At 42.0% G+C, this 25694-nt stretch overlaps 2 protein-coding genes across 6 annotated transcripts in view; one reads left to right on the forward strand and one right to left on the reverse strand.

Annotated features, from left to right (window-relative positions):
* Positions 1 to 14718, reverse strand: part of LOC142559482 (uncharacterized) — a 150966-nt gene extending 136248 nt beyond the window's left edge. For all 4 annotated transcript variants that reach the window (XR_012823131.1, XM_075671092.1, XM_075671086.1 and 1 more), the window contains exon 1: positions 14188 to 14718. Coding sequence is in view for 3 of the 4 variants with exons in the window: in XM_075671092.1 (XP_075527207.1) it covers positions 14188 to 14274 (87 nt within the window). In the remaining variant the exon portion in view is untranslated. The remainder of the gene's footprint in view (positions 1 to 14187) is intronic.
* Positions 14719 to 14921: 203 nt separating this feature from the next.
* Positions 14922 to 25694, forward strand: part of PIG-T (phosphatidylinositol glycan anchor biosynthesis class T) — a 32920-nt gene continuing 22147 nt past the window's right edge. The window contains exons 1-4 of one of the 2 annotated variants that reach the window (XM_075671099.1): positions 14922 to 15137; positions 16395 to 16572; positions 20160 to 20388; positions 22290 to 22376. In XM_075671099.1, coding sequence (XP_075527214.1) covers positions 14948 to 15137; positions 16395 to 16572; positions 20160 to 20388; positions 22290 to 22376 — 684 coding nt within the window. In that variant the 5' untranslated portion in view covers positions 14922 to 14947. Of the gene's footprint in view, positions 15138 to 15196; positions 15401 to 16394; positions 16573 to 20159; positions 20389 to 22289; positions 22377 to 25694 lie in introns of those variants that run through there. The other variant, XM_075671103.1, reaches the window with a different exon arrangement.

The raw sequence follows: 25694 nt of genomic DNA on the forward strand, positions 1-25694 counted from the left end.
ACACATGCCTTTCCTTGGCACCCATTCTGTAACTCTAATGGTCCACCGGTTATCTACGCTACCCATTGCATGCCCAGCTCCATTTATTTTTTCTCTTAATGTCAACTAGAATATCAGCTATTCCCATTTGCTCTCTGATCCATACTGCTATCTTCCTGCCTCTTATGTTACGCCTAACATTTTTTGTTTCCACTGCTCTTTGCATGGTCCCTAACTTGTTTGAGCTTCTTGGTTAACCTCCAAGTTTCTGCCCCAATGTTAGCACCAGTAGAATGTAATGATTGCACACTTCTTTCCAAAAACAATGGTAAGCTCCCATCAGGATTTGGTAATGCCTGCCATATGCACTCCAATCCATTCCAGCATTATTTTGCCAATAATATCCCCATGCGTGACCCTATCACCCTACTCCTTGAACCATCTAACGTTCTTAAATTCAGTTTTGTCCTACATATGGCAACAGAGGTTGGGAGACAAAGAATATTCCCACATAAAGCAATGAATAGCAACAATGAGCAGCACCAACAGCTACAAGTTCGGCTCAGTTAAGTTAATATCTATCTATCCGCCCACCCACCCCAGCCATAAAAGATAATTCAAAACCACTAACAAGCCCCAGTGTTGAGGTACATACATGACAGACTGCATGTCAATGCAATTTTAGACTTAGTACTTTGCAATGAGCCGAACATAATATCACAAGTTACTGTTTGCCCAGGTATTAGTGACCACAGGGCAGGTGTCATAGAACTTAACATACAGCGAGTACGGATGGTGCAAATTCCGCAAAGAAAAGTGTACAGCTACGACAGAGGAGACTACGCTGCTATCAGGACCGAACTTGAAAATTTCGTTCTTAGTTTCCAATATATGTCAAACGCAGGCTGTCCGTTAACTTCGTGGTCAGCATTTCGGGACAAAATACTTAAACTAGTCGAAATTCATGTTCCATGCAGGTACCTGCAGCAACGAAAAAAAAAAAAAAAAACCTTTGTTTAATGTAGAAATACATAAACTTATATCGAACCCCGGCCCTCAGTCCCCAGCAGCTGCGAAGCAACTGACCATGGCGGTGGTCAGACCTGCGACGCAGCAGAGGGAAGAATCCCTGGCTACGGACAGGCCGCCATTGGAATATGAACCTGGCAACATTTAACGCTAGAATGTTATCCAGTGAGGCGAGTCTAGCAGTGCTATTGGAGGAATTAGAGGGCAGTAAATGGGATATAATAGGGCTCACTGAAGTTAGGAGGCCAAAAGAAGCATCTACAGTGCTGAAAAACGGACACATCCTGTGCTACCGGGGCTTAGCGGAGAGACAGAGAACTAGAAGTCGGATTCCTGATTAATAAGAATATAGGTGGTAACATAAAGGAATTCTATAGCATTAACGAGAGGGTGGCAGGTCTTGTTGTGAAACTTAATAGGAGGTACAAAATGAAGGTTGTACAGGTCTACGCCCCTACATCCAGTCATGATGAGCAGAAAGTCGAAAGTTTCTATGAAGACGTGGAATCGGCGATGGGTAAAGTCAAAACAGAATACACTATACTGATGGGCGACTTCAATGCCAAGGTAGGCAAGAAGCAGGCTGGAGACAAAGCAGTGGGGGAATATGGCATAGGCACTAGGAATAGCAGGGGAGAGTTATTAGTAGAGTTTGCGGAACAGAATAATATGCGGATAATCAATACCTTCTTCCGCAAGCGGGATAGCCGAAGGTGGACGTGGAGGAGCCCGAACGGCGAGACCAGAAATGAAATAGACTTCCTACTCTGCGCTAACCCTGGCATCATACAGGATGTGGACATGCTCAGCAAGGTGCGCTGCAGTGACCATAGGATGGTAAGAACTCAAATTAGCCTAGACCTGAGGAGGGAACGGAAGAAACTGGTACATAAGAAGCCGATCAATGAGTTAGCGGTTAGAGGGAAAATAGAGGAATTCCAGATCAAGCTACAGAACAGGTATTCGGCTTTAACTCAGGAAGAGGACCTTATTGTTGAAGCAATGAACGACAATCTTTTGGGCATAATTAAGGAGTGTGCAATGGAAGTCGGTGGTAACTCTGTTAGGCAGGATACCAGCAAACTATCGCAGGAGACTAAAGATCTGATCAAGAAACACCAATGTATGAAAGCCTCTAACCCTACAGCTAGAATAGAACTGGCAGAAGTTTTGAAGTTAATCAACAAGCGTAAAACAGCTGACATAAGAAAGTATAATATGGATAGAATTGAACATGCTCTCAGGAACGGAGGAAGCCTAAAAGCAGTGAAGAAGAAACTAGGAATTGGCAAGAATCAGATGTATGCGTTAAGAGACAAAGCCAGCAATATCATTACAAATATGGATGAGATAGTTCAAGTGGCTGAAGAGTTCTACAGAGATTTATAGACCGTTTTTTCGTAGGCGCCGCCATATTGTGAACGCAGTGGCGCCGCCTATGAGCAGCGCCATACTGGCTTGGGTGAAAGCGGTCTTTTGCATGGCAGGTATACGCTCGGCGGCAGGTTCTGGCGTTTGTTTTCGCGGTCGTGCGGTCTGCTTAGTATGACGTGCGTCTTCTACGTGGTAAACGGTTCTGTGAGACGTGCTGAAGTGGTTTAAGGAGTCATGGCCGGAATTTCTGCTGGTGTTGAGGTGGACGGAATACGCAGCACGATGTGTGCGCGCATTTTTGAGTCTACAATCAGCCTCGGAGATGAATTGTGTATTTCTGAATGTTCCAGTCAGTAACGTGACCTTATTGCAGTATTATCCTCTATTTCTAAGCTGCGGTTTAGGAGCCGTGAAACATACGCGACGATCGTAACAGCGTGAGCGTGGGTACCGTTCTACCACGATAGGAGCTGTGATGTTATACTTTGACAAGCGTTTAAACTGTTCGCTGCAGGTTACATTGCATGAATACTTGGTTCGATGAATGAGGTTTCCGCCCCTGAATAAAATAGTTTTGTCAAGTGATAGCAGCATACCTTACAGTCTGAATTACGCTTGTCCAACAAAGGGACTGTTTACGAACTGCGCGAGCGTCCTAAGCAGTGGTAGGTGCTGGATTACATATATCTTTGTTCTATATACCGCATAGTCCAAGCATACCGCATCAGCGGTTACATATTTATAAACGTTGTGCGGCGTGACTATGCGAGGCCCTATTGCGGCGTTAGCCCGTTTTCTCTTGCTTTTTCGAGAAAGAGGATGATAACCGAATTTCTTTTTCGGTTGTGTTCGTTCCATTCTCTACGACGCACTCACACGCATTACGGAAATTTTGTCCTCAAAAATAGGCATCGCATCCTTTTTATGCGATCCCTCATATATTATGGCTGTATGCAGGCCAAAAAGGCAATGCCGAAGCGCACAGCTTACATATGCACCGTGCTGGTTCACCAACCGCAGTGATCGCTTTGTTGAGCAGCGCCATCGGCCTGATGCAGGAAGGCTAGCGTAGACATATGGTAATTTGAAGCCTACTAAACTTGAAATGTGCGAGAACGATGCCGGTGTATCACAAATATTTGATTGCGCCTGCCGCTTAGATGCTTCGTGGTTGCCTTAGGTTGGCCGTGCACGAGCATGCGCTCTTATGCTTTACGTTTTACTCCCTACGCCAAGCGATCAGATATTGAGCAGATTTACCATTTCATGCTGCTAATACAGACACACCGCTTTTCTTTGTTGAATTAAAACCGACATAAGCAAAATGGTTCACAACACATACACACACCGCGACTGATAATGTACGTACACCGCGGCTGATAAAACGCGTCACAATTTTGCGCCCCCAAAAGATATTTCCGCCTACTGTAGTTACCGATGCACCGAAAGGCTTCCCTGACGACCTTATATGAACGGACACGGCGTAAATTTCACAAAGTACCATCTAAAACATCTCGAAATCGTTCCGCAGCACACGACAGCAATACTTTCAAGCAGCGCCGCGCCGGATAGCCCAAGCCAGAGAGGAGGAAAGGCTCTCCGCGCGCCCTATCCTCCTCGCCCGATGAAACGGTCTATACAGTACCAGTGGCACCCACGATGATAATGGAAGAGAGAGTAGTCTAGAGGAATTCGAAATCCCACAGGTAATGCCGGAAGAAGTAAAGAAAGCCTTGGGAGCTATGCAAAGGGGGAAGGCAGCTGGGGAGGATCAGGTAACAGCAGATTTGTTGAAGGATGGTGGGCACATTGTTCTAGAAAAACTGGCCACCCTGTATACGCAATGCCTCATGACTTCGAGCGTACCGGCATCTTGGAACAACGCTAACATAATCCTAATCCATAAGAAAGGGGACGCCAAAGACTTGAAAGATTATAGACCGATCAGCTTAGTGTCCGTTGCCTACAAAGTATTTACTAAGGTAATCACAAATAGAATCAGGAACACCTTAGACTTCTGTCAACCTAAGGACCAGGCAGGATTCCGTAAGGGCTACTCACCAATAGACCATATTCACACTATCAATCAGGTGATAGAGAAATGTGCAGAATATAACCAACCCTTATATATAGCTTTCATTTATTATGAGAAAGCGTTTGATTCAGTCGAAACCTCAGCAGTCATGGAGGCATTACAGAATTGGGGTGTAGACGAGCCGTATGTAAAAATACTGAAAGATATCTATAGCGGCTCCACAGCCACCATAGTCCTTCATAAAGAAAGCAACAAAATCCCAATAAAGGAAGGCGTCAGGCAGGGAGATACGATCTCTCCGATGCTATTCACAGCGTGTTTACAGGAGGTATTCAGAGACCTAGATTGGGAAGAATTGGGGTAAGAGTTAATGGAGAATACCTCAGTAACTTGCGATTCGCTGATGATATTGCCTTGCTTACTAACTCGGGGGACCAATTGCAATGCATGCTCACTGACCTAGAGAGGCAAAGCAGAAGGGTGGGTCTGAAAATTAATCTGCAGAAAACTAAAGTAATGTTTAACAGTCTCGGAAGAGAACAGCAATTTACGATAGGTAGCGAGGCACTGGAAGTGGTATGGGAATACATCTACTTAGGGCAGGTAGTGACCACGGATCCGGATCATGAGACTGAAATAACCAGAAGAATAAGAATGGGCTGGGGTGCGTTTGGCAGGCATTCTCAAATCATGAACACCAGATTGCCACTATCCCTCAAGAGAAAAGTGTATAACAGCTGTGTCTTACCAGTACTCACGTACGGGGCAGAAACCTGGAGGCTTACGAAAAGGGTTCTACTTAAATTGAGGATGACGCAACGAGCTATGGAAAGAAGAATGATAGGTGTAACATTAAGGGATAAGAAAAGAGCAGATTGGGTGAGGGAACAAACGCGAGTTAGATATCTTAGTTGAAATCAAGAAAAAGAAATGGGCATGGGCAGGACACGAAATGAGGAGGGAAGATAACCGATGGTCATTAAGAGTTACAGAATGTATTCCAAGGGAAGGTAAGTGTAACAGAGGGCGGCAGAAAGTTAGGTGGGCGGATGAGATTAAGAAGTTTGCAGGGACAACATGGCCACAATTAGTACATGACCGGGGTAGTTGGAGAAGTATAGGATAGGTCTTTGCCCTGCAGTGGGCGTAACCAGGATGATGATGGTGATGGTGATGATGATGATGATGAAGAAAGCAAGACTAACGTATAAAACGTTTCCTGCCAACACCAGTCTGGCAAATCAGAAACGCTTGCAAGAGATAAATAAGCTATTGAAAGCAACAGTTAAATCTGCCAAAGATACCTTCTTTGTTAAATTAAACAAGGACTTGAGAGAAAACCCAAAATCTTTTTGGAAATATGTAAAACAAAATGGAAAAGAAGACATATCAATACCATCTTTAACTATTGACGGCAAAACCGTGACGTCAGACTATCAGAGGGCGGAATGCTTCAACCAGTACTTCCAATCTGCGTTTTCACTAGTATCTGCTGGGGAAACTTCGTTTTTGAACAACGCCAATCAAGGTGATATGATGCCAGACATTGAATTTGATGTTAGTGGCGCTGATTCTTTATTACGGCATTTAGATGACACAAAAGCAATTGGACCTGATGGAATATCCCCAGTGGTCCTTAAAGAGTGTCATAGCATCATTTCTCCGTTTTTAACGATCATTTATATGCTTTCCCTTGAAACAGGCCTCATTCCCCAAGATTGGAAAACGGCAAGCGTGACATTCGTTTTAAAATTGGGCAATAGAAAACTCAGAGAAAACTATAGGCCAATTTCACTAACGCCAATATGTTGCAAAATATTCGAACACATTTTATATAGTAACATATCTGCATTCCTTGACTCAAACGCTTTCTTTACACTTTCCCAGCACGGACTCCGAAAAGGTTATTCCTGCAACACACAACTAATAGAATTCCAGCACTTCTTACCTAAAACCATTGATAACAATAGTCAGGTAGACACGGTTTTTATTGATTTTCAAAAAGCTTTCGATATTGTGTCCTATAAGCTCCTAGATGTAAAGCTTGCTGCATTAAATATAAACGAAAATGTTCAAAATTGGATACGAAACTACCTAAACGGAAGAACCCAGTCTGTCGTCCTAAACAATGCTGCATCATCACCAATAACTGTTTCTTCGGGCGTTCCTCAGGGAAGCGTACTGGGCCCCTTGTTATTTTTAATCTACCTAAATGACATTGTCGAACTAATTACATCACCCATAAAACTGTTTGCTGATGACTGTGTGATTTACAGAGAAATTACCACTGAAGATGACATAGATACATTGCAAACAGATTTAGATAAGGTAGCAACCTGGTGTAAAAAATGGAACATGAATTTTAATATAAAAAAGTGCAGTAGCGTAAGTTTTTCCAGAAAATTATCCAAATTTCAGCACCGATATAACATCAACAGCCGCGTTTACATGAATGCGACAGAATGCGCCAGTAGCGCATCACCTTTCCTAGCGCACCACGAGTAATGCGATGCGCCAGCGTTTACATGTAACACATTACCCTTGGTGCGATGGTGGCGCGCGCGGTGTCGCACATCGAAATGCAGAGCAGCGCATCAGATGCGTCCGGCGCCGCGCCGCAGCTCGGCGAGCGTCTGACGTAGAAGGAAAAGCAGCGCTTTCAGACGCGTTTGGTGCCACGCCATGCTGCAGCTCGACGAGCACAGCAGATCAGCAGCACATTCAATTTCCCAGAATTCCTAATACGATGCAATCGCGTTTACATGCATTGCGAAAGTCAACTTACTCGTCTCAATCCACGTCGGTCTGGCGCATTAATGTGACGCGATTTCCTAGCGCATTAGGCCCGTTTACATGGATGCGATGAGCTAGAAAGTTGGTGTGATGCGATGCGCCAGTTGTCGCATTCATGTAAACGCGGCTAATGGCACGCTTATCAACACACAGTCGGAATATAAGTATTTAGTAGTCTATTTTACCAAATCACTCACTTGGCATAAACAGATTGACACCGTCATAGCAAAAGCTAGTAGGATGTTACATTTTACTCGCAGAAATTTTAAACAGGCAACACGCGAAGTTAAAGAAACATTATACTTCTTACATGTCAGAACAATACTTGATTATGCTTGTGCAATATGGGATCCCTATCAAGATTACCTCATTAATAGACTGGAAAAACTACAGAACCAAGCAGTAAGGTTTGTTTGCAATAATTACAGCCTGTACTCTAGCGTTTCCGAAATGAAGGCCACTTTAGGATGGGATCTACTACATATGCGTAGGCAGAAGTTAAGGCTTAAACTATTGCACCGAATATATAATAATCAGACAGGTATTAATCGCTATAACTATCTCCTGGAACCAGATTACATATCAACTCGCTGTGAGAACAACAAAAAGATCTCAGCCTATAACTGCAGAAAAAACACTTTTTACTACTCTTTTTTCTCCAAATCAATTAGACAACGGAACAGTTTATCAAATGATATAGTAAATGTGTCAAATAACAAACTATTCTATTCTATGCTGTGACGGCGCTCTTGTAAAACAAATGTATGTGTTATATATCTTGAAACCTGTTTGTTTCAGATTACTTGTATGCCTTTCTCTAACAGCGATTGTAGTGCTTCTGTTTGTGAGTATATCTGTGCAAAAGCTTTTCTGTATTACTGGTTATATTTTGTTCCCCCCTACGTAATGCCTTTATGGCGATGTAGGTACTCTGTAAATAACTAAAGAAATAAACATTATAATGTAATAGTTTGTGAGTTGGCGTCTTACTTAGAATGCAGATGTGACGCCCCATCTCCAATAGCAGAAACTGAAGGAAAGACCCATGTGCCGAGTGCTTTACATGCAGGCACCTCTATACTGGGTGAAGCTAACGGAGCCAATGTAATGAAGCTGAGTCCTACCAAAGGCCATCACACAGCTCCAGTAGCACCTACTGTAATAAATACTACTAAGAAGTCACCCATGGTATAATTTTAATAATACATCAGCGGGGTGTGGGAAGTTCAAACAGGCTTTTTCCAAGCTGCTTTAATAATAGTTGCACATGCTTAAATAAGTATAAAAACCATTAAATGTGGTTTCGAGAACCTGAATAAAATTTTTTGAAAGCAAATAAATGTCCCTTTCAGTGTGCCTTCAATCTGTGGCATTTATATATGTGGAGTTGCTAGCTAAACCATGCACTTCATTAACAGAATTGAGGTTCAGTGTCCAAAGAAAATTCGGTGCCCTGCTTTTTTCTTTCTTTTTCCCCCCAGCCGCTGCCAACTCCATAATTACAGTATAAAGCCTAAATTACTAGAGGGCACCACAAAAATGAATCGCAGCATCTATTTGACTCGTCCAAAATGCGCACCAAGTGCAGCGTAGCTTCGGACATGAAAGAGGAGGCTAGTCACACCATCAAAAGCAAAGGCGGTGGTTGTGTGGTATCCTAAACAACTTAAAGCATGGAAGTCAGCTCAGTGTGGTGGTTGAAAGCCATACAATAACTGTGCAGCAAAAAGTTGCCGAATTGGCCCTTGCAATTGTGTGCTTTTATTGGAAACACAGGACAATTTGCTCTCCTGTTTCATCTAGTGCTGAAGCTTTTGGCAGCACGGTCATAGTGTGTTGGTATGTATGTCTAGTGTGAGCTGCCTAGTACCACAAGACCGCCACAACAGGCTTTGATGACATGAATAGTCTCATTTTACACGTCCAAAGCCCCACTGCACATGCCATACATTTTGAACTGGCTGCATTAAAAAGTAGTGTAATGAATTATATATTGTACTCTCGAAAGTAAGGTGCATTGCATAATTACTGGGTTGACAGTTATCCATAAACAGATAAAGACTAAGACAAAAATTTTCTTTCATTACTGCTTAAAAAAAAAAGCGCTCGACATGTATGATTCCAAAGATATATAGATCATGATAACAGCCATGTCATGATGCTTCCACTATTGCATTCAGCTTAATACTAACTGGTAATAATATATTAGACATTTTTTGACATATCACTTTCACTGCCAATGTTTTAGTAAGCTTAAAGACCACCGTTGGAAGCATGAAATTCAATCATTTATGGTGCCCCATCTATGGCAGTTCAAATTTTTACACTGGAAACAAGGCCTGCAACAAGTAAAGAACATGCCTGAGAGCATGCCTGTGATTGTCAGCAGCGTTGCACTGAAATACACCGCAGATTATCTAAAAGGCTTCATGTCCCAGTCACAGAGACGGGACAGGACGTGCATCTTGCTTAACGTGACAATAGAGCTGGCCCAACAAACAACAAACTTCGTTTCTGCTTCAAATAGGCTGCACATGGCAACCGATAGTAGCTATAAAATTATTTTGCAGAAGCCAACCTATAAGAAGACGCAACACACTTTTGTATGGTCACATCAAGGTAAGCTGACTGCAGGGAGAAATTTTAAGTCACCTGCAAAGCAGGCGACATGGCCTTTACTTGGGGTGCTTGGTATAATTAGTTCATTTGCAACAAGTCTAAGCGTAGTACTATAGAGACATGCAAGAAGGCCATCAGATGCATCTTTTTAGTTTTTTAATGCCACAGACTGCCCCCCCCCCCCACTTTAAGTTCAAAAATAAAAAAAAAACGGAACTACAATGCAAAAAGATGAGCCCTGTCATGATATGTGTACCATGTTCATGAAGGCAATATTAAACTTTTGTAATGAACCATGACCTTTCAAACTTATGTTAAATGTTAGTAAATTGTTATCACTCATTAGTAAATTAGAAAATAAAATGTTTAGCAGCTTTTCAACACAACAGCTTACCAACATACAATGGTGGAAACAGGATAGCATTGGTGCCATAACTATAAAAACATCAGACCAGCTCCCGATGATGTTCTAAGTGCTGTATATTGTTGTTAAACACTACTCAACCACTTATAATACAATGTTTACATTGCATCTGAATGTAAGAGAAAAAAAATTTAGTTTGGCACACTGCATTAAATCTTTATACAGAACTTGCTGACTATACCGCTAAACATCACTACACTACAATTTGCAAGAAATATGGTGCCCACAGTCTATGATTTTAGGGAGCTCTAATTACATAACATCAAAACATGTTGAGATAAACTAAGTTGAGAAAAAGAATGCCAATGACCTCACCTCTGCCCAAATGAATCTATAAGGATGTGTCACAGACCAAAGATTGCATTCCTCATAAAAAAGCGCTCATGGCATGCTCTGATGGACATCTGCTCATACGACTACATTTACATCTACAATTATTTTTAGAGATGTTCAAAAAGTGAAATTTCCAAATCAAATAAAAATATTTGAGAAAAACGACCTCCAAATTTTGAATATATTATTTCTAAACAGAGTGAAATAACAACTTTGGGCAGGGCCCTCGAAGGAAAAGGGGGTTCATTACATTATTTCCAGGCATATTTAAATGCTTGCAATGCCGTCTGCAAATGAGGAACCACCGCTTTCAGTTATCTGGCGTACTGTGACGATGACAGTAATAGGTAAGAAAGGAAACTGCCCATCAAATTAGAAGTCTGATACTGCAGCACCACACATTGTTTGAAGGGCTCCTTTGCAAATTTAGGTTATACACCAGAAGTTGTAGGGCGATGTCGATAGGGCCGCTATAGTACTGCTAGGATACTTCAAACAGGTTCATTATTAGAAGAAATAGGAGAAATCGAAATGTCGCACTGCCATGCTGTGAGGAGGTGAGCTTCACTTCCAACATAGATACTCACACCTTCCAAATGAACTACCATCTGCAAGCGACATTCCTTCCCTGCTTTCTACTATACAGAGACCAAGGGACCACCTCAGGTTTACGTGGCAAGCCCAGGCCTTTTTTTTCTTCTTCATTTTGCTGCACACCACACTCCCATTGGCGGTTTTGTGCGTTCTGCATTGGATAATTTACCGAAATCACATGCTACAATCGGTCATATTAGAGGCAGTGCATCTTACGCAGAGGCATTTGTGTGTGTGACCCTGGTTCTCTGACAGGAAGCGGGCCTCCCTTGAGAGAGCAAGGGGGCACAGGATTCTGTTTGAAACATCAGCTGTTCTTGCACTGCGCACACAACTGCCACCAGGTAATCTATGCACCACGCCCATGTTTGCAGTGCCTAAATCTGGTGAGGGGCCCTTTAGAGCGATGGAAACATGGTGCAAATGGTCAAATAATAAATTGCGTTGCCTACACAGAGACAATCAATTTGCATATAGGCTGCCTAAAAGTGAGGCATTCACAATGAATAACTGACTATTATTGAGCAGAAGCTATCTGTCCCATGTGTTTACTTGGGAACTGGTGCCTCTGCACAGCAACCGCAGCTCTCCTGCAGCAGAGCCATTCAGAGCAGTCCTCATTTTCATTTTTCTCCCTCCTTTGAGACTCCAATAAGTGTTGTTATCCCTTACATATTAGAAAAATACACGTATATCTATTTGACAATTTTGAAAATTCCCACACAGCTAATTATTTGTCAGGGTGACAGTAAAAGGGCCACAAAAACACAAGGAATAGTCTATATACCATGCACTTGTCCTACATTTCTGGTGCATTAGACTTGGATATCTGACAATATTTCTAATACTTGTGTCACACGGGCACATTTGGAAGGCCTTCCAGTTGACGGCCTTCGAAACGCCACAACTCTATCGACTCAAAGGAGTTGTCACGCTACTACACGGCACTTTTGAAAGGCCGCTGAGTGGTTCAGGTGTTTCTCGCAAAATTGTGTGGCGCTGCGGATCTTTATATTCGTTTTCATGTCACAATAAGTTAAACAACATTAAAACTACTTAAAAGCACTATAATTTCTTTCATGTTTGCTTATACATTTTAAAAAATTGTTTATGCATTGCCATACATATACGTTTAGTTTTTAAGTTTTTGAGTAGCGAAACTGCCGCAACGTTTGCGTCGCTGCATGTCGCTGTTGTGGAGAGTATGTGCAGTTCGCACATATCAAGTGGCAAAAATACTTTAATGAATCATTAATAACACTCATATATAGTATTTTAGGGCATTTTGGTTTGATTTGTTCTTTCTAACCGTGAGTATGAGCACTCTGTGAATGAGAGGGGATGTTCGCGCTGTTTCTGTTTCCGTTGCTCAAAGGCCATCGATGTTTCGATAGAGTTGTAAGGTGCTCTGTTGACTCGATAGTCTATTGACTCGGCGGCCTTCGAAACCGCCCGTGTAGCAGCTCAAACTTGACCTTTGAGTCAACTGACTATCGGTTGGAAGGCCTTCCAAACGCCCGTGTGACACGGGTATAACTAGCATGTATGTTCAGTACATGAGGAGTACAAGTTTCAAAGATTAGTACACTTCATGCAAACTGCAACTCATGAACGAAAAAAGAAAAAACTGCAACAAAGCGTAAGATACATGCAAGGCATCATTCTTATACTCTGTTTCATACATAGCAGGCAAGGCTACAAAGGTTTAAGACTTCTCCTACTGCTCACATTTGCAAACAAAAGTTGATGCACCACCTCTGAAAGGTATATACAACTGTGCGTCATTTAATTTGATTAACGTAAAGTTTTATACTTTAATGGTGCAAAATATGACATATTTATAACATCGAAGGTGTTGCGGATTTGAACCTCTACATACCACCAAACGATCTGGGTGACACATTTCTGCAAGCAGCAGCTACAATGCGTCACCTGTACTCGCACCTAAAACATAATACATTGGAAACCCAAAGTGCACAAATAATACGTAATTTCATGTAACCTTACCTCCACAAATTGGAGTTGTAATAGATGAAGTACAGTGGAATCTTGGTAAATGGAAATCGCTTAAATGGAACAACAGTCCCGAAATTGACTGGTTTTGTATTTGGGTAGTGCAAAAAAACTTTCATCAATTGGAAAAATTTTCGCAGCCCTCTCTAAACGAAACCACAGAAGCAAGCTTTAAAAATTTTTTTCAGTAAGAGGCAGAATCTAAAATATATATTTTTGTGACATTTGTCTTCAGTCCAGAAAACCATCTTTCAAAAGCAATCGCAAAACTCAAGGAGGCAAAAATATGACAAATTTAGTCGCATGAAATGTACAGACCTGGACAGCTTCATGGCACCGCTATTTTTCTGTGCTCCTGACAGGAGCACAGAAAAGCCAGTATGTGTAGAGCTGGCAGATGGTCAGCTTTGTGTTATTGCCACTGCCAGAATAACATCGTAGATGCATGGACGGTAATAACAACGCAGTCAAAATTTGACCAGAAATTGAAACATGGGAAAGTTAACATTTATAGACATCATCCACTTTCGGTCTAAATACCACAGAAGCTCTGACAGCAGCGCTGTTCTATCACCAACTCTACTCCGACTGCCTCATCAAGCTGCTTACTCGTAATTATCACTTATATTGTCCTTCGTAGAGGCACTAATCTCCTAGCAAAGAATACAGAGGTGCTAATATTGCCAGGTGCAGACATTCTTAGAAATCCAAAACATAAGTAGGAAGCAACGAGGAACAGCAATGGCCAACGATGAACTGTTGAAACGCTGCGGACAGGGTTCCCTCGTTTTCAACGTACTGGCGATCACAATGCAGTCACAAATCGAATGCAACTGTCGCCACGCCACGTCTACTGCCTGCGGATAAGCGAAAAAAAAAGAACCATCCTCCCTTCGTCTATATTTTTTTCCCTTTTTTTCTGGGTTAGGTATGCAGGACGACGCTCGGAGTATCGTCCTACATTCCTTCACTTGAATAGAGGAAACATATTTACCAGTCCTTTTGTAGAAGCATTACGCTTAGGCCGCTGCGATGTTGCCGAGTAATCGGACAGCTGCCGTTCTTTGAAAGCTGACTTCATATTTCACCTTTCACATTCACTTCATTGTTCCAACCAGAACCAGCTCGTCTTGTCCGTCGCTACTCACAAGGAGTTATGGCGTTTTGCCCACAACATTTTGACAGCCAAAGCTCGGCAGGGCTGTATCATATGCTCCTGGGTCACGGTAGCAACAAGCAAAACTTTGCAGCATTACCCACGAGCGCATTTTACCAACGCGGTCCAGGCGGCATTTTCAGTGCAAAACGCGCGCACGCACCGACCCAGGGAAAGGTGTTCATCCACATCAAACTGCATAGGCGACTGTTACAAGCACTTCGATCACTATCATTCTGTAGACATCGCTGTCGTCTCAAGATCACTTAAAATTTGACAGTGAAACACATGAGGGAGAAAAACACAGCAGCCACTGGAACAAAACAACTTCACGCACATCCACCGCACAACACGCGCGACATGGTGCCTGCGTTGGTTAACAGACAAGACGCGCAGTTCTTGCTTGCCGCCCGCTGCTTCTGGCGATCATGTGAAATCAAATAACAATACTATATTCCTTAACATTTAAATATATTACTAAGATTATTAATATTAGAAAGAAATTGTAACAAGATCAGTTCTTTTTGCATTTTTTTAGCCTGATAAAGTAACGATTGGATATATGCTTTTCTGTAATGCAAGCCGGCATTGTTTGAAAATGGCGTCTGCCTTGAAATTGTGTTTGTGGTGGTTGTATAGCTTTCTTGTCATTCACTACAGTATATCTAAGGATCAACACAGTGATAGTTTCACAGAAGAACTTTTCATAAAACCTCTATCTAGTGGTCATGTATATAATTATTTTCTTTTCACAACAAGATGGAACATTCACAGAGCAAAGCAAACATGTAAGGATAGATCGTAAACTATGTTGCTTCCCGGCACAAGCAGGACGTTTAAAGTTGCTGTCAACCTCAGTGTACTAGTCTCGAACTGGTTGCAGTGCGAAATGCACAAATGTGTAACGCAAAATTGGTATCGGTGAGCCGTTTCTGTGCGGAAGCGTCGGTTGTTGCGTTCGCACTTCCTTCTTATGTTGATGTGGAGCGTTGACGGTAGTTTCTCAGTGCTAGCATTCATTTCACAACATGCTTGCTTGATACTTCGATGTGTGAGTTGCTTCCAGTATATCTTATTAGCAGGGAACCAAAGCCTTCTCTTGCAGTGTTTTTTTCTACTTTCTAATCACTTGTGATGTGCACTGTGGCTGCAACCAGGGAGCATTGCTGTCATATTTTGTGGAATGCTGGTGTTCTTGACACCACCCCCTCTTCTACCCCTCCGAAAGAAGGAAATAAAAAATAAAAAGCGGCTATTTTCGTTGATAGGCATCGCTTTTTACCTCATTTTAATTTTTCAGGTAGATCTATATAATTCGTACGATAGCACGTGTACCTATGATATGACTGTTCATTATGACTGCAGTGCCTTGATAACTTTGTTCGATGCGTAAGTAGGCGTGGCATGTAGAGTTTGATGAATGTCACCGAAGCAGTCAAAACTTATTGATGTCTAGAAGCCTGGATGAGTCTCAAAACGTCATTTTAAGTTGGTCAAAGACTGCAATTACTTATATTGCTAATACATATGTGCATCTTGTAAAACAGCATTCTTATGTGGACCCTTTGCAAAACCTGGGAAACAAAAGTTTAATTGTGGTGGAATGGCCACTGTCAAGACAAAAATTAAGTGCAACATGATGTCCTTTAATCGTGCAGTTCTTTTCTATAGATGTCTTTTTCTCTCCTGAAGAGGCACATTATCTCGCCAGTAGCCTTCGTGTGGAAATTAAGAAATGAAGTGTAGTCTGGGCAAGCGAGTGTGCAGCCGATGCATACAGTGACCACACGTGCACATTAGAAGCAGCCACTGTTGCACCATATTTGAGCCTCAAGGCCTTCTCTATGGCAGCTACAAAAGGAATTACCCTGTACAGGGAAGCTTAGTTGCACATTTTGCTAGGGCCTTTGCAGAGACCCTCTGAATGAGACATTCTTTTTTCATGTGCTGCTTGCATAATGTGCTAACTTGTAAAAGAGGCAAGCCCCAACCACTGCAGCCTTAAAAGGCAAAAAAAATGCACCAATTTACTTTACCATGTGCAGTCCAGCACTTCCGGCTCTTTCCCCTGTCCCTTGGTGAAATTGTGAGCCAGCAGCGGGTCCAGGAACTACACCTGTCCTTGACACAGGGCCGCTGGCAGCATCTTAAGTGGGGCTACCCTTTTCAGGAGGCACCACCCGGAGCTCATCTTTGGGCTTGGTTTGCCCCTGACACCCTGAGGTAAGCTTATTATTGCTAAGGCAGCATATACAAAATACTCCCTTTGCAAAAAATTGACTGGCTATACTAAATACAATCAGAGCTGGTTCTGTATATTGATTATTAAAGCATGTTAAGCATGTTAAATGGCCTGTTAAATAATAAAATTAATAATTTAATCAGGATTAACTATATAGCATTTATAAAGATGGTTAATTATATTCCTTTCTATATGACCGAAATTGTGCCCTGTCCTTTCCAGCTCACATTTTTCATCCGTGTTCAAAGACTTGGCCAGCCACTCAAAAATTCTGAAGCCAAAACTGTTCAAGAATTTTTAATACACAACATTTTCACAATATGTTCTGTGTGAGAGTATGTCCTGTGTCTCAGCTGATTGTTTATCCCAGATTTTTTCTGCTGCCGATATCATGGCCAAAATATAAACAACGCTATCATGCACTGATGCTGCTGAAGGTCTTTTGGGTTTTGTAACAGTAGTGGTCTAGAATATTCCACGCTTAAATTTCACACAGGTTTTCTAAGAAATGCAGTGCATTATGAAAAACTTGTCACCCAGAGCAAAGCAGAACAAGCAACAGTGTGAGACTCTGTTCAAACCTGTCACTGCATAGCATCATCATTGACTCATGACCACAAGGACTGCTTTTCTTTGAGTGGCCAAGCCAATATAGACAGAATTCTAGCAAGGATCACAGCGTGAGTCTATATTTAATGCGAGAAAACACCATAGAAAGAAAAGGCTGTTCCAGCACCCAATACAGGTATAGAGAAACTGTAAAGTGCCAAAGCACATTGTAATGCATCAACAACACCATAAAGAATGAATAAGCATTCTTTTATGCAGTGGAAATTGCCAGGGGTCGGTGCAGTATTGCACTGACTCGGGGATCAGCCCATGCACCTTGGAGTGGTGTCCATGACAGCTGTAGGTGGTGCTTTCATTTAGTTGAGTTCATGAGGCATCAGGCGTCTGCAACACACTCCGCTTTTGTACAGATTTACATATATACGGAGGCATGGCTGATATGCTGGAATTTGTGGCTTACGGAACTTTTTTTTACTTGTTGAACCTTCTGGCATTAATGTAAGTTCTCTCCTCCACTTGTGCATTGTGGCAGTGTCTCTGTAATTGCCTTGCTTTCCAGCTGGTGATTCCATACTTGCAGTGACCCAACAGTTCCCAGAAACATGCTGCCCTGCCTTGGCAGAGGGTAGTACACTGCTGCACCAAGTACAGGATCACTCAACTTGGCCATGTGTGCCAGTCTATCCACATGTTTTTGTTTGGTTTAGTGGAGCCCAGACCCAGAACCTGTCGTGGTGCACCCTCATGGGGTCACGCTGCCCCGCGGATGGCTTTGGTGGTCTCCATGGTTGTCTGCCTTGACCTCTTTTGTGTAAAGGCAATCCGAGGGTCTGTCGGACTCGAGTTTTGTAAAACCGACATGGCTGTTTGTGTGTTGAGTGCAGTAGCTCAGTTGTGCTGTACCACAGCAGTCCCCTTGTCCGGGTAGGATTGTTGGGCAAGCCAAAGCTCCCCCTTCCCTTCGCCTGGGGGGTGCTGGGGTCAATGTATTGAATGATGTTGGGTTGATGAGTACGTGTAAGCTCTGGGATGCGGCACCTCCGGGTGCGAAATCCTCTTCCCATCTGACAACGGCACCTCTGGTATCAGTAATAAACTAATCTGAAAAATATAATTCACGAGGGCAGCAGCGTTCATTTACGTCATGCGCTTATGTATTGGTATGTCTATGCTGTTTCACGGTAGCCATGATGACATGAATGCATAAAACGGGCTTCCATGCTTACATGTGTGTGTGTTTGTACACTCGTGTCTGAGCTTGTTTCCATCTATTCGCGCTCTAGCGTGTAGTTTATGAGTCAATACATATGTACAAGAAGAATAGGACGAACTCAGGGGCTCGATTTTTTTTAGTTACAACCATATGATATGTGCTCGCTGCTTTGTTAATTTTATCGACACACACTTGCACTTGGTGCTCCTTTTCGTTGGTCATGAGGAGACTAGACACAAGTATTGCTGTGGTACAGTGCATTTCACATTTATTCATCAAAATTCAGTGACAGGTGCCATATGATAAGTCAAGAGGTTCAGAAAGCTCGAACATGTCTAAACAGAGATTTTCATTCTTTAAAAAAAATTAAATCATTTTTGCATCAGTTACCCAGGCTGGCTTCCAAAGCATTCGCTACCCTCCACAGACACTAAGGCTCTTTCACAATGGTTGATCCACCTAAAAGGGGCCCAAATATATTTTTTAAGCATGGTACCAGACTGGATGCAACACAGTGGTGTTGTGAACACTTGAGCTATATATTACTTGCACACTGCAGGGAAATTCACAATAGACACGGAATGAAATGCGATGGGGAAACTTTAAGTAGAACGCATCATATGTGCGTTTGCTCAAAAGTACCAAGTCATGTCACTGTTAATCGGTTGCTAAAGGACTCTGATTTAAGTGTATGGACCAAAATTATGGAGATGTCACACGAACAGCACTTGGTGGAAACGAAGATCACTTGTGTTTTTCTGTGGCCTTTTTCGAATGCCTACCATCATTCAGTGTACCAGGTGTTAGTGGGGAGGGACTCTGTTACTTTTGGCCAGATTTTTTATTACGTCATTATAAGTCGTTATTTTGAATAAAGCTAGAAAATGGTCAGCAGTGCTATCATTCTTCGTAATAATTTGCTCTATAAAATGATGAAACACCAGTTCACTAAAAACACAATGAAAATTTTTAATCTTGTACTTCTGGTCTTCAACAGCTATTGTCTGATGAAGTTGCACCACCTACTGCGTTGTGCAAGATCATGTTATCGCTTATGTTTCGTTTACTACTTGGCTTACATTGTTTATATGCTCTGGTCTACATTTGTGTCTGCAAATTCTCTGCAAGCATCTGGAATCATCTGAATGCAGTCTGAAGTGCTGCCATTGGTTATCTTACACTTGTCATTATAAGACATGCAGTGTGAAAGCTAAATTCATCTTTTTTTAAATTACTATGTTTCTAATGGAACAGTCACCATGTTCAAGATTAAACTAAAGCTCTGATGCACCTGTGCATTCATTGGCTGCAAGGCCAATGAATGCATAATTTATTGAGTGCCGCAAGACACTGAGCTCCAGGAACCATTTCCAAAGTGCATCAAGCAGTGTCATGACACTAACGGTTTGGGCTACCACAAATATGAGATAATGATTCAGGTCACAAAAGACGCGCATCTGCATTAGCATTGCATGATGCACTCAGCCAGACCAAGCCAGACCGAAATTTGGGCCTTTATAGCCTATGAAAGATAACGTCTTAAAAGCACACATTCACTTAGCAGGCAGAAAATGTCACTCTTATCACGCATGATGATGAGCCTGGGAGTAAAATTATGTAGGATCATGTTTTTTTAACACGGGTGATATCAAACAGGTGCTATGGTGGGCACATAGCTTATTTCCTTCATGTGCCAAATGGTTGGCCATGAAGTTACACATTTTCATCTGCTGCTGCTTTGAGCTACACTTTTAGTTGTCTAATCAAACTTTTTATCTGTTTCAGTGTCTCCAGTGCTTGGAAGAACTTGACAAATGCTTTGTCAGGCCAGCTGTGTGCATCGCTTAACTTTGTTGATGATACAGTGACTGTGAGTCCTAAGCGATCCTTCCAACCTCAAGGATGGGTTCGCTCAGCAAACTCATCACTTCTGCGGTATGCTGCCTTGCCCCGCGAGTCAGTCTGCACAGAGAATTTGACTCCATGGAAGAAACTTTTACCATGCAGCAGCAAGGTAAACGCTCTTTGGGCTCTCAGTGCCTTGCTTGTATGTGTTCATTAAATAGCAATGTAATATTTCTAGAGTAGCTTGCAAAAAGCTCGAACTGGCTGGCCATTGCTGTTGCCAGGGGTTTTTAAAATTATGGCCATTACTGTGTGTTGAAAATGCTCATGTCATATTATTTTGTGTTTATCATTAAAATCAACCAGGCAATGATGAGTAGTGCATTTAGGTCAAGATAAGGCATAAGCTCTGTTATGTACATGCATGCGGATGTAGAGTGTCTTAAAGGGCCCCTCACCAGGTCTGGCCATTTTGAGTTGACACGCGCAGAGAATACATTGCGTGATAACGATCGTGTCTGCAAAGTATTACATCGCTACGCGCCGTGGAAAGATCTGAAATTTCAAACCGAATGGCGTTTTTTGTTCTCGTGGCCACCGCGCTCCAAGCCGGGTGATGACGTACTTATGTACCTGCGCCTACGTAGTCGTGTCTGCAGTGTGACATCGCTCGTGGTGAGACGTAACTTCAAGAATTATTCAAGACAACATCTGTTATCTGTGCAATCTGTTGCTTGAATTGACAAATTGAAGTTCAGAGAAATAATAAAACAGAAATGGAATGTCTGCGTGTTTTTTGTTTTACTTCACACTGAAGCAAGAGAGATGTACTTCTGTTTCGTCTGCTCATTCCCACAGTTCGTGCGGTCACATGCGCAGGTACCGAAACTATGCCAATTTCTACCATGTTCCAGCGTGTATTCATGCTCTGCAATCTGCTTGTTCTGCCTCAGTATTCATGTAGCACTGAATTATACCGCTAGTCGTGTTGCCTTGTGCACGGCACGCAAAATCGTGCGCTGCGCAAACATGACAACAGCTCGTGCGTGACGCCGTCAGCAGAAGTGCGTTGCACCGGGAAAAGAAAAAGAAGTGAGAAAAAAAAATGAAGGCCTGTGACATATACGTCACGCAATCCTCGAGGTCTGGTATGGGGAATTCCGCTTACAGAGGCTAGACGGGGTGAGTGGAGAGAGCGTCTTGCTTGGCAGTGGAGCCCGCCTGCTGAAATCATGGGTTCACGGCACTGAATTATTTCTATCTCGGCTATTAATGAGCCGATTTGAAAAATTTTTGTGACAGAACGCTCCCTAGAGGACATGTAACAACGTCCAGCGTATAACCAAAATTTGCTATGGGGCCTGGTGAGGGGACCTTTAACATGTAGGTGCTGTAGTTCATGGCCAGTGGCTCAGGTTCAACTTTCACTACTCTTGTTTTCTTTTTACAATTTCTTCCTTTTTTTTCCTTTCTTAGTAAGATTGAAAATTGGCGGGCAAATTTTTCAACAAAACCAAAGCTGACGCACTTGCTGGTCAGTTTGATCTATAGATGTGAACTTGTTTTCACACTTTGATTCCGGGAATATAAGTAGTCTACAGTGGCAGCTTTTACTGTTACCACTGCAGCTCAGCAACTGACGCTGTTCAAAGTGTGGCTCTTTCATTTAGCTGTACAATTTGGTGCACATTGAATATTTTAGCGAACACTACAATGTAGATGCCTTGTTTTTAAGGTTGCATTGGTTGGCTGAAATTGCCTAATGGGTGATATCAGTGCATGTTACTACAATGTTGTGAAAGTAATGGATGTGTGTGATAATGGCTTTTGAGGCAGTTTTGAGGCAAAGAGGCTACCTCAGTTTTTGATTACGATTAGGCATTTCTGTGATGGACATGCTGTAGACGATCTGGTGCACTGTGTGTGGTTTTCTATGTTTGGTTTTAAAATAAGCAAAGCAGTTTCACGGTGAACAATGATGACCTCTGGTCAGTGTTTTGCTTTTCTTCTCACTGTTGCTAACCAAAAATGATTTTATTTTTTAACTAACTTTTGTCCTGTTCATGACAGGCTGGACTTGCAACATTGCTGCATGCCCTGCAACTGTTCACAGCAAACTACATGTCTCTGGCTCTAGACCTGAAGACAGTCTGCCAGGTATGTGAAATAGTAATACATGAGAATAGCGACTGCCTTCATGGGGCGAAGCACCACTATAGGTGGTCATAAATGTATAATGTACCAACAATTTTTATGGTGTAATAGAAAAAGTTCATCATTGATCAAAATTAACATATTGCATAAGATTAAGGTGCGAAGATCATCAATACAGTACAACGAGAAGGCAGTGTACAGTAACGCATATGGTAGTAGTTGCATTGCACTTGCCTGCACTTTCAGGGACTGGTACAACACAAAGGAAAAAGCACTTCCACATTCTTACAATGATTAGTATACCCCTGTCACACAGGCACCTGCGAACTCCATTTAACTCCTTCGTCTTTACGTCAAGGGAGTTGCACTTCGTGTCACACGGTCTCCCTTGCACCAAGGAAGTTAAATGGAGATTTTGGCGAAGGGAGTTTGGCAGTGACCATTACGGCTGGATGGATTACTCTCATTCCCAGATAGCTACAGCTGCAAAGAAAACCACAGTAATAAAATCATTGTAACTGGCTCACTTAAAATTTTAGCACTATTATTTATTTATTTATTTTGCCTTGGTTTATATGCCGCATTATTAGAGTTTTTAATTTGTTTTTAAGGACATAGCGCCTGTACCCTCTACACCAACACTTCACCATGCCGCATCAGGAAATGTCGTTTTGCCATTTCGTTTGTTTATCCATTTCATCACTCATTTGGAAGCAGTTGAGCTCACCGTAAATGCACACACGATTACACAGCACAGAGTCACAACTCGAAGCGCACCAGTTAAACAACATGACCCACGTTGCCCACGCAAGAAAGCAAGAGTGCAGTGTGGCCAGCATCGCTTTCAACTTCGCTGTGCTTGGAAAATAAGTATTGCGGTAACATAAGCAAACTTTCTCGCTGTGACTTATTAGCTTACATATTTCGTAAAAAAAAACTGCCTTTAACAGCTACTGTATATGTGAGCAATTGCATGCGAAAGTAAGTGCAGCAGCGCTGTTTCTGTCCCATGCGGTGCCTGTCGAAAGCTCGCATTGGGCCGTGTAGCATGGCCACAACTCCACTGCTGTAAATCTCCATTAGGGAGTTTCATGTCAACGGAGTTCGCGGCTGTGCCTGTGACAGGGGTAAAATAATAGAAACAAAGATGGTCGTGTGGTGTTACCTTGCCCATAAAAAAAAGTTCAGTTTTGTTAATTTGCTTGTATTTTCATAGTGCTGTTAACTGTATTCTAGCTCATTACACTTGTTTACAGACACTGTCTAGGAAAACTGTGCAACTGCTTTGCATCAAAAGGAGGCATTGCCTCAAAGAAGATAAGCTGTCGACAGCAAGTGTTTGCTACTATTGCATATTCCTAAATATGTCATGAATAACTGTTCTACCAATTATTGCAACCAGCTTTATTTTCAGCAGTATTACAGTTTTCTTTTTTGTCTTTTTTGGTATTCTGCTTCCTTTGGCCTAATAATCCAGCTGTGTTTTATATGTAATCCCTATGGACCCCCCAACAACCCCTCAGCAGAGTCGACCTCAGCAACCTTTGAAACGAATTGCAGTCGAAATCTTCACTTTGCACTGAAGTGAATGACCCGTGGTGTGCTTAAACAGCTTTTCTGAGGAATCTTCACAATTGTGTCATCATGCTGTAGCAGTTGTACAGTAGTAAATAAGATTGATGTGTATGTTATCTGAATTTCTGCATCTTTCCTTTAACTTTGCTTTATTCACCTTAAAGTAGTACTAACTACTGCTCATTTTTAAGGCTCAATACAGGCTTGTGAGATAAGTTAGTGAAATAGGCATTGAACCAAGACAATTCATTTAGAAACTGTTTAAATTATATATTATTCTGGTGTCTTTTTCTGCCTTCCTGTCTTGTTGTTTATTTATGTGTCTCAGTTTTGTTTGTTTTCCCATAATATATTGCAGTGTGGTTTTTGTACGAATAATCAACCCAGTTGTGTATGACGGCGTCGATCATCGTTCACATCTGCACAAAATGCTTTGCTATATTCATCACTCTGGATGCCATGCTTTCCTCATCGGGGGCAGCGATCTCAGCAGTTTACAAGTGTGGCTGTCAAATAAGTATGCCAGCCTCTATTTAGGGTAACTGTCATTTAAGTGTGAATGGCAGTTGGGGCTGCCACGTAAACTCCAGTCAACTCGTCGTTGGTGTAAACTTTTGCAGTTTTAATGGCATTTGAAAGCACCCATGTAAATATGGCATAAGATAATTCATGTTCAGTATAATTCATATTCTATGTACTAACAGAGTCAGATTTAGTAAGGAACATATTCAAAATTCTGAGAATTCCAAAATGGCAGTAGCTTCATGAGTCCACAGCACATATGACAAAAGCTGTGCACAGAGGATTTATGATGTATAGTAACTGGAAAATATGGGCATACATAAAATTGAAAATTTCATACACAAAATTCATATATGTATGCTGCATATCAATTTTTTCTTATTCACCTGAACACGCATGTTGCAAATACAGAAATGAGGCCACATAATCAAATCGTATTCACTGAGCAGACATTGCAAGACTAGCACCTGTTTCGAGTCATCTGACCTTAATGTCTCCTAAAAAATGCATTGGTGTTGTAGTTGTAACGCTGCAGTGACGGTGAAGAACCACAGTGGAACAACTGTGAGTTACGAAACTAACTCTTTACTGAGCAAACTTGTGCCCAGAAAAAGCAGATTACACTCAAGCACAACGATAACGCTGAGCATAGTCATTAATCGTCGAAAGCTGACGTGCGAGTCACATCAGATTTCAGTCAGATCATACATTCCAGAGTAATCAGTAGTGCTCGCATCCGTTCTAGAATGTGCACCACTATACACGTCGCACATGCAGTTTGATTGCGGACAAGATTCTTTCGCTATAGAATCTTCATTCAACAACATTCAAGAAAGTTCAGATAAATAATGGCGCGTCTATGTCGGCAATAACATTGCCAGTGAAAATCGGTCACCAGAAAAAGACAAACAATGTACACATGTCAATATGATCTTGGAACTTCTAGAGGGAAGATTTAAAAAAAATGATTGACTGGAATGCCGACATATTTTACAGCCCATTTTGGTGTCAGATATCTGAGAAGTCATGCTTAGGATTTCTGCTAAGCAGAGATGGCTTCACTGCTACTTGGCTTCAGTTTTGCATATGCAACACACGTTTATAAAATGAATATTCAAATAATTAAATTAGTGGAAGTTTATTAAATATGTAACTGAAAATTATTATTCTTGTGCATGTTTTCCTGTCTAGGTAATCCGCATGAATGGCTTGGTTGCAGTATAT

The sequence above is a fragment of the Dermacentor variabilis genome, chromosome 1 (assembly GCF_050947875.1).
Source record: "Dermacentor variabilis isolate Ectoservices chromosome 1, ASM5094787v1, whole genome shotgun sequence".
NCBI lineage: Eukaryota > Metazoa > Arthropoda > Arachnida > Ixodida > Ixodidae > Dermacentor > Dermacentor variabilis.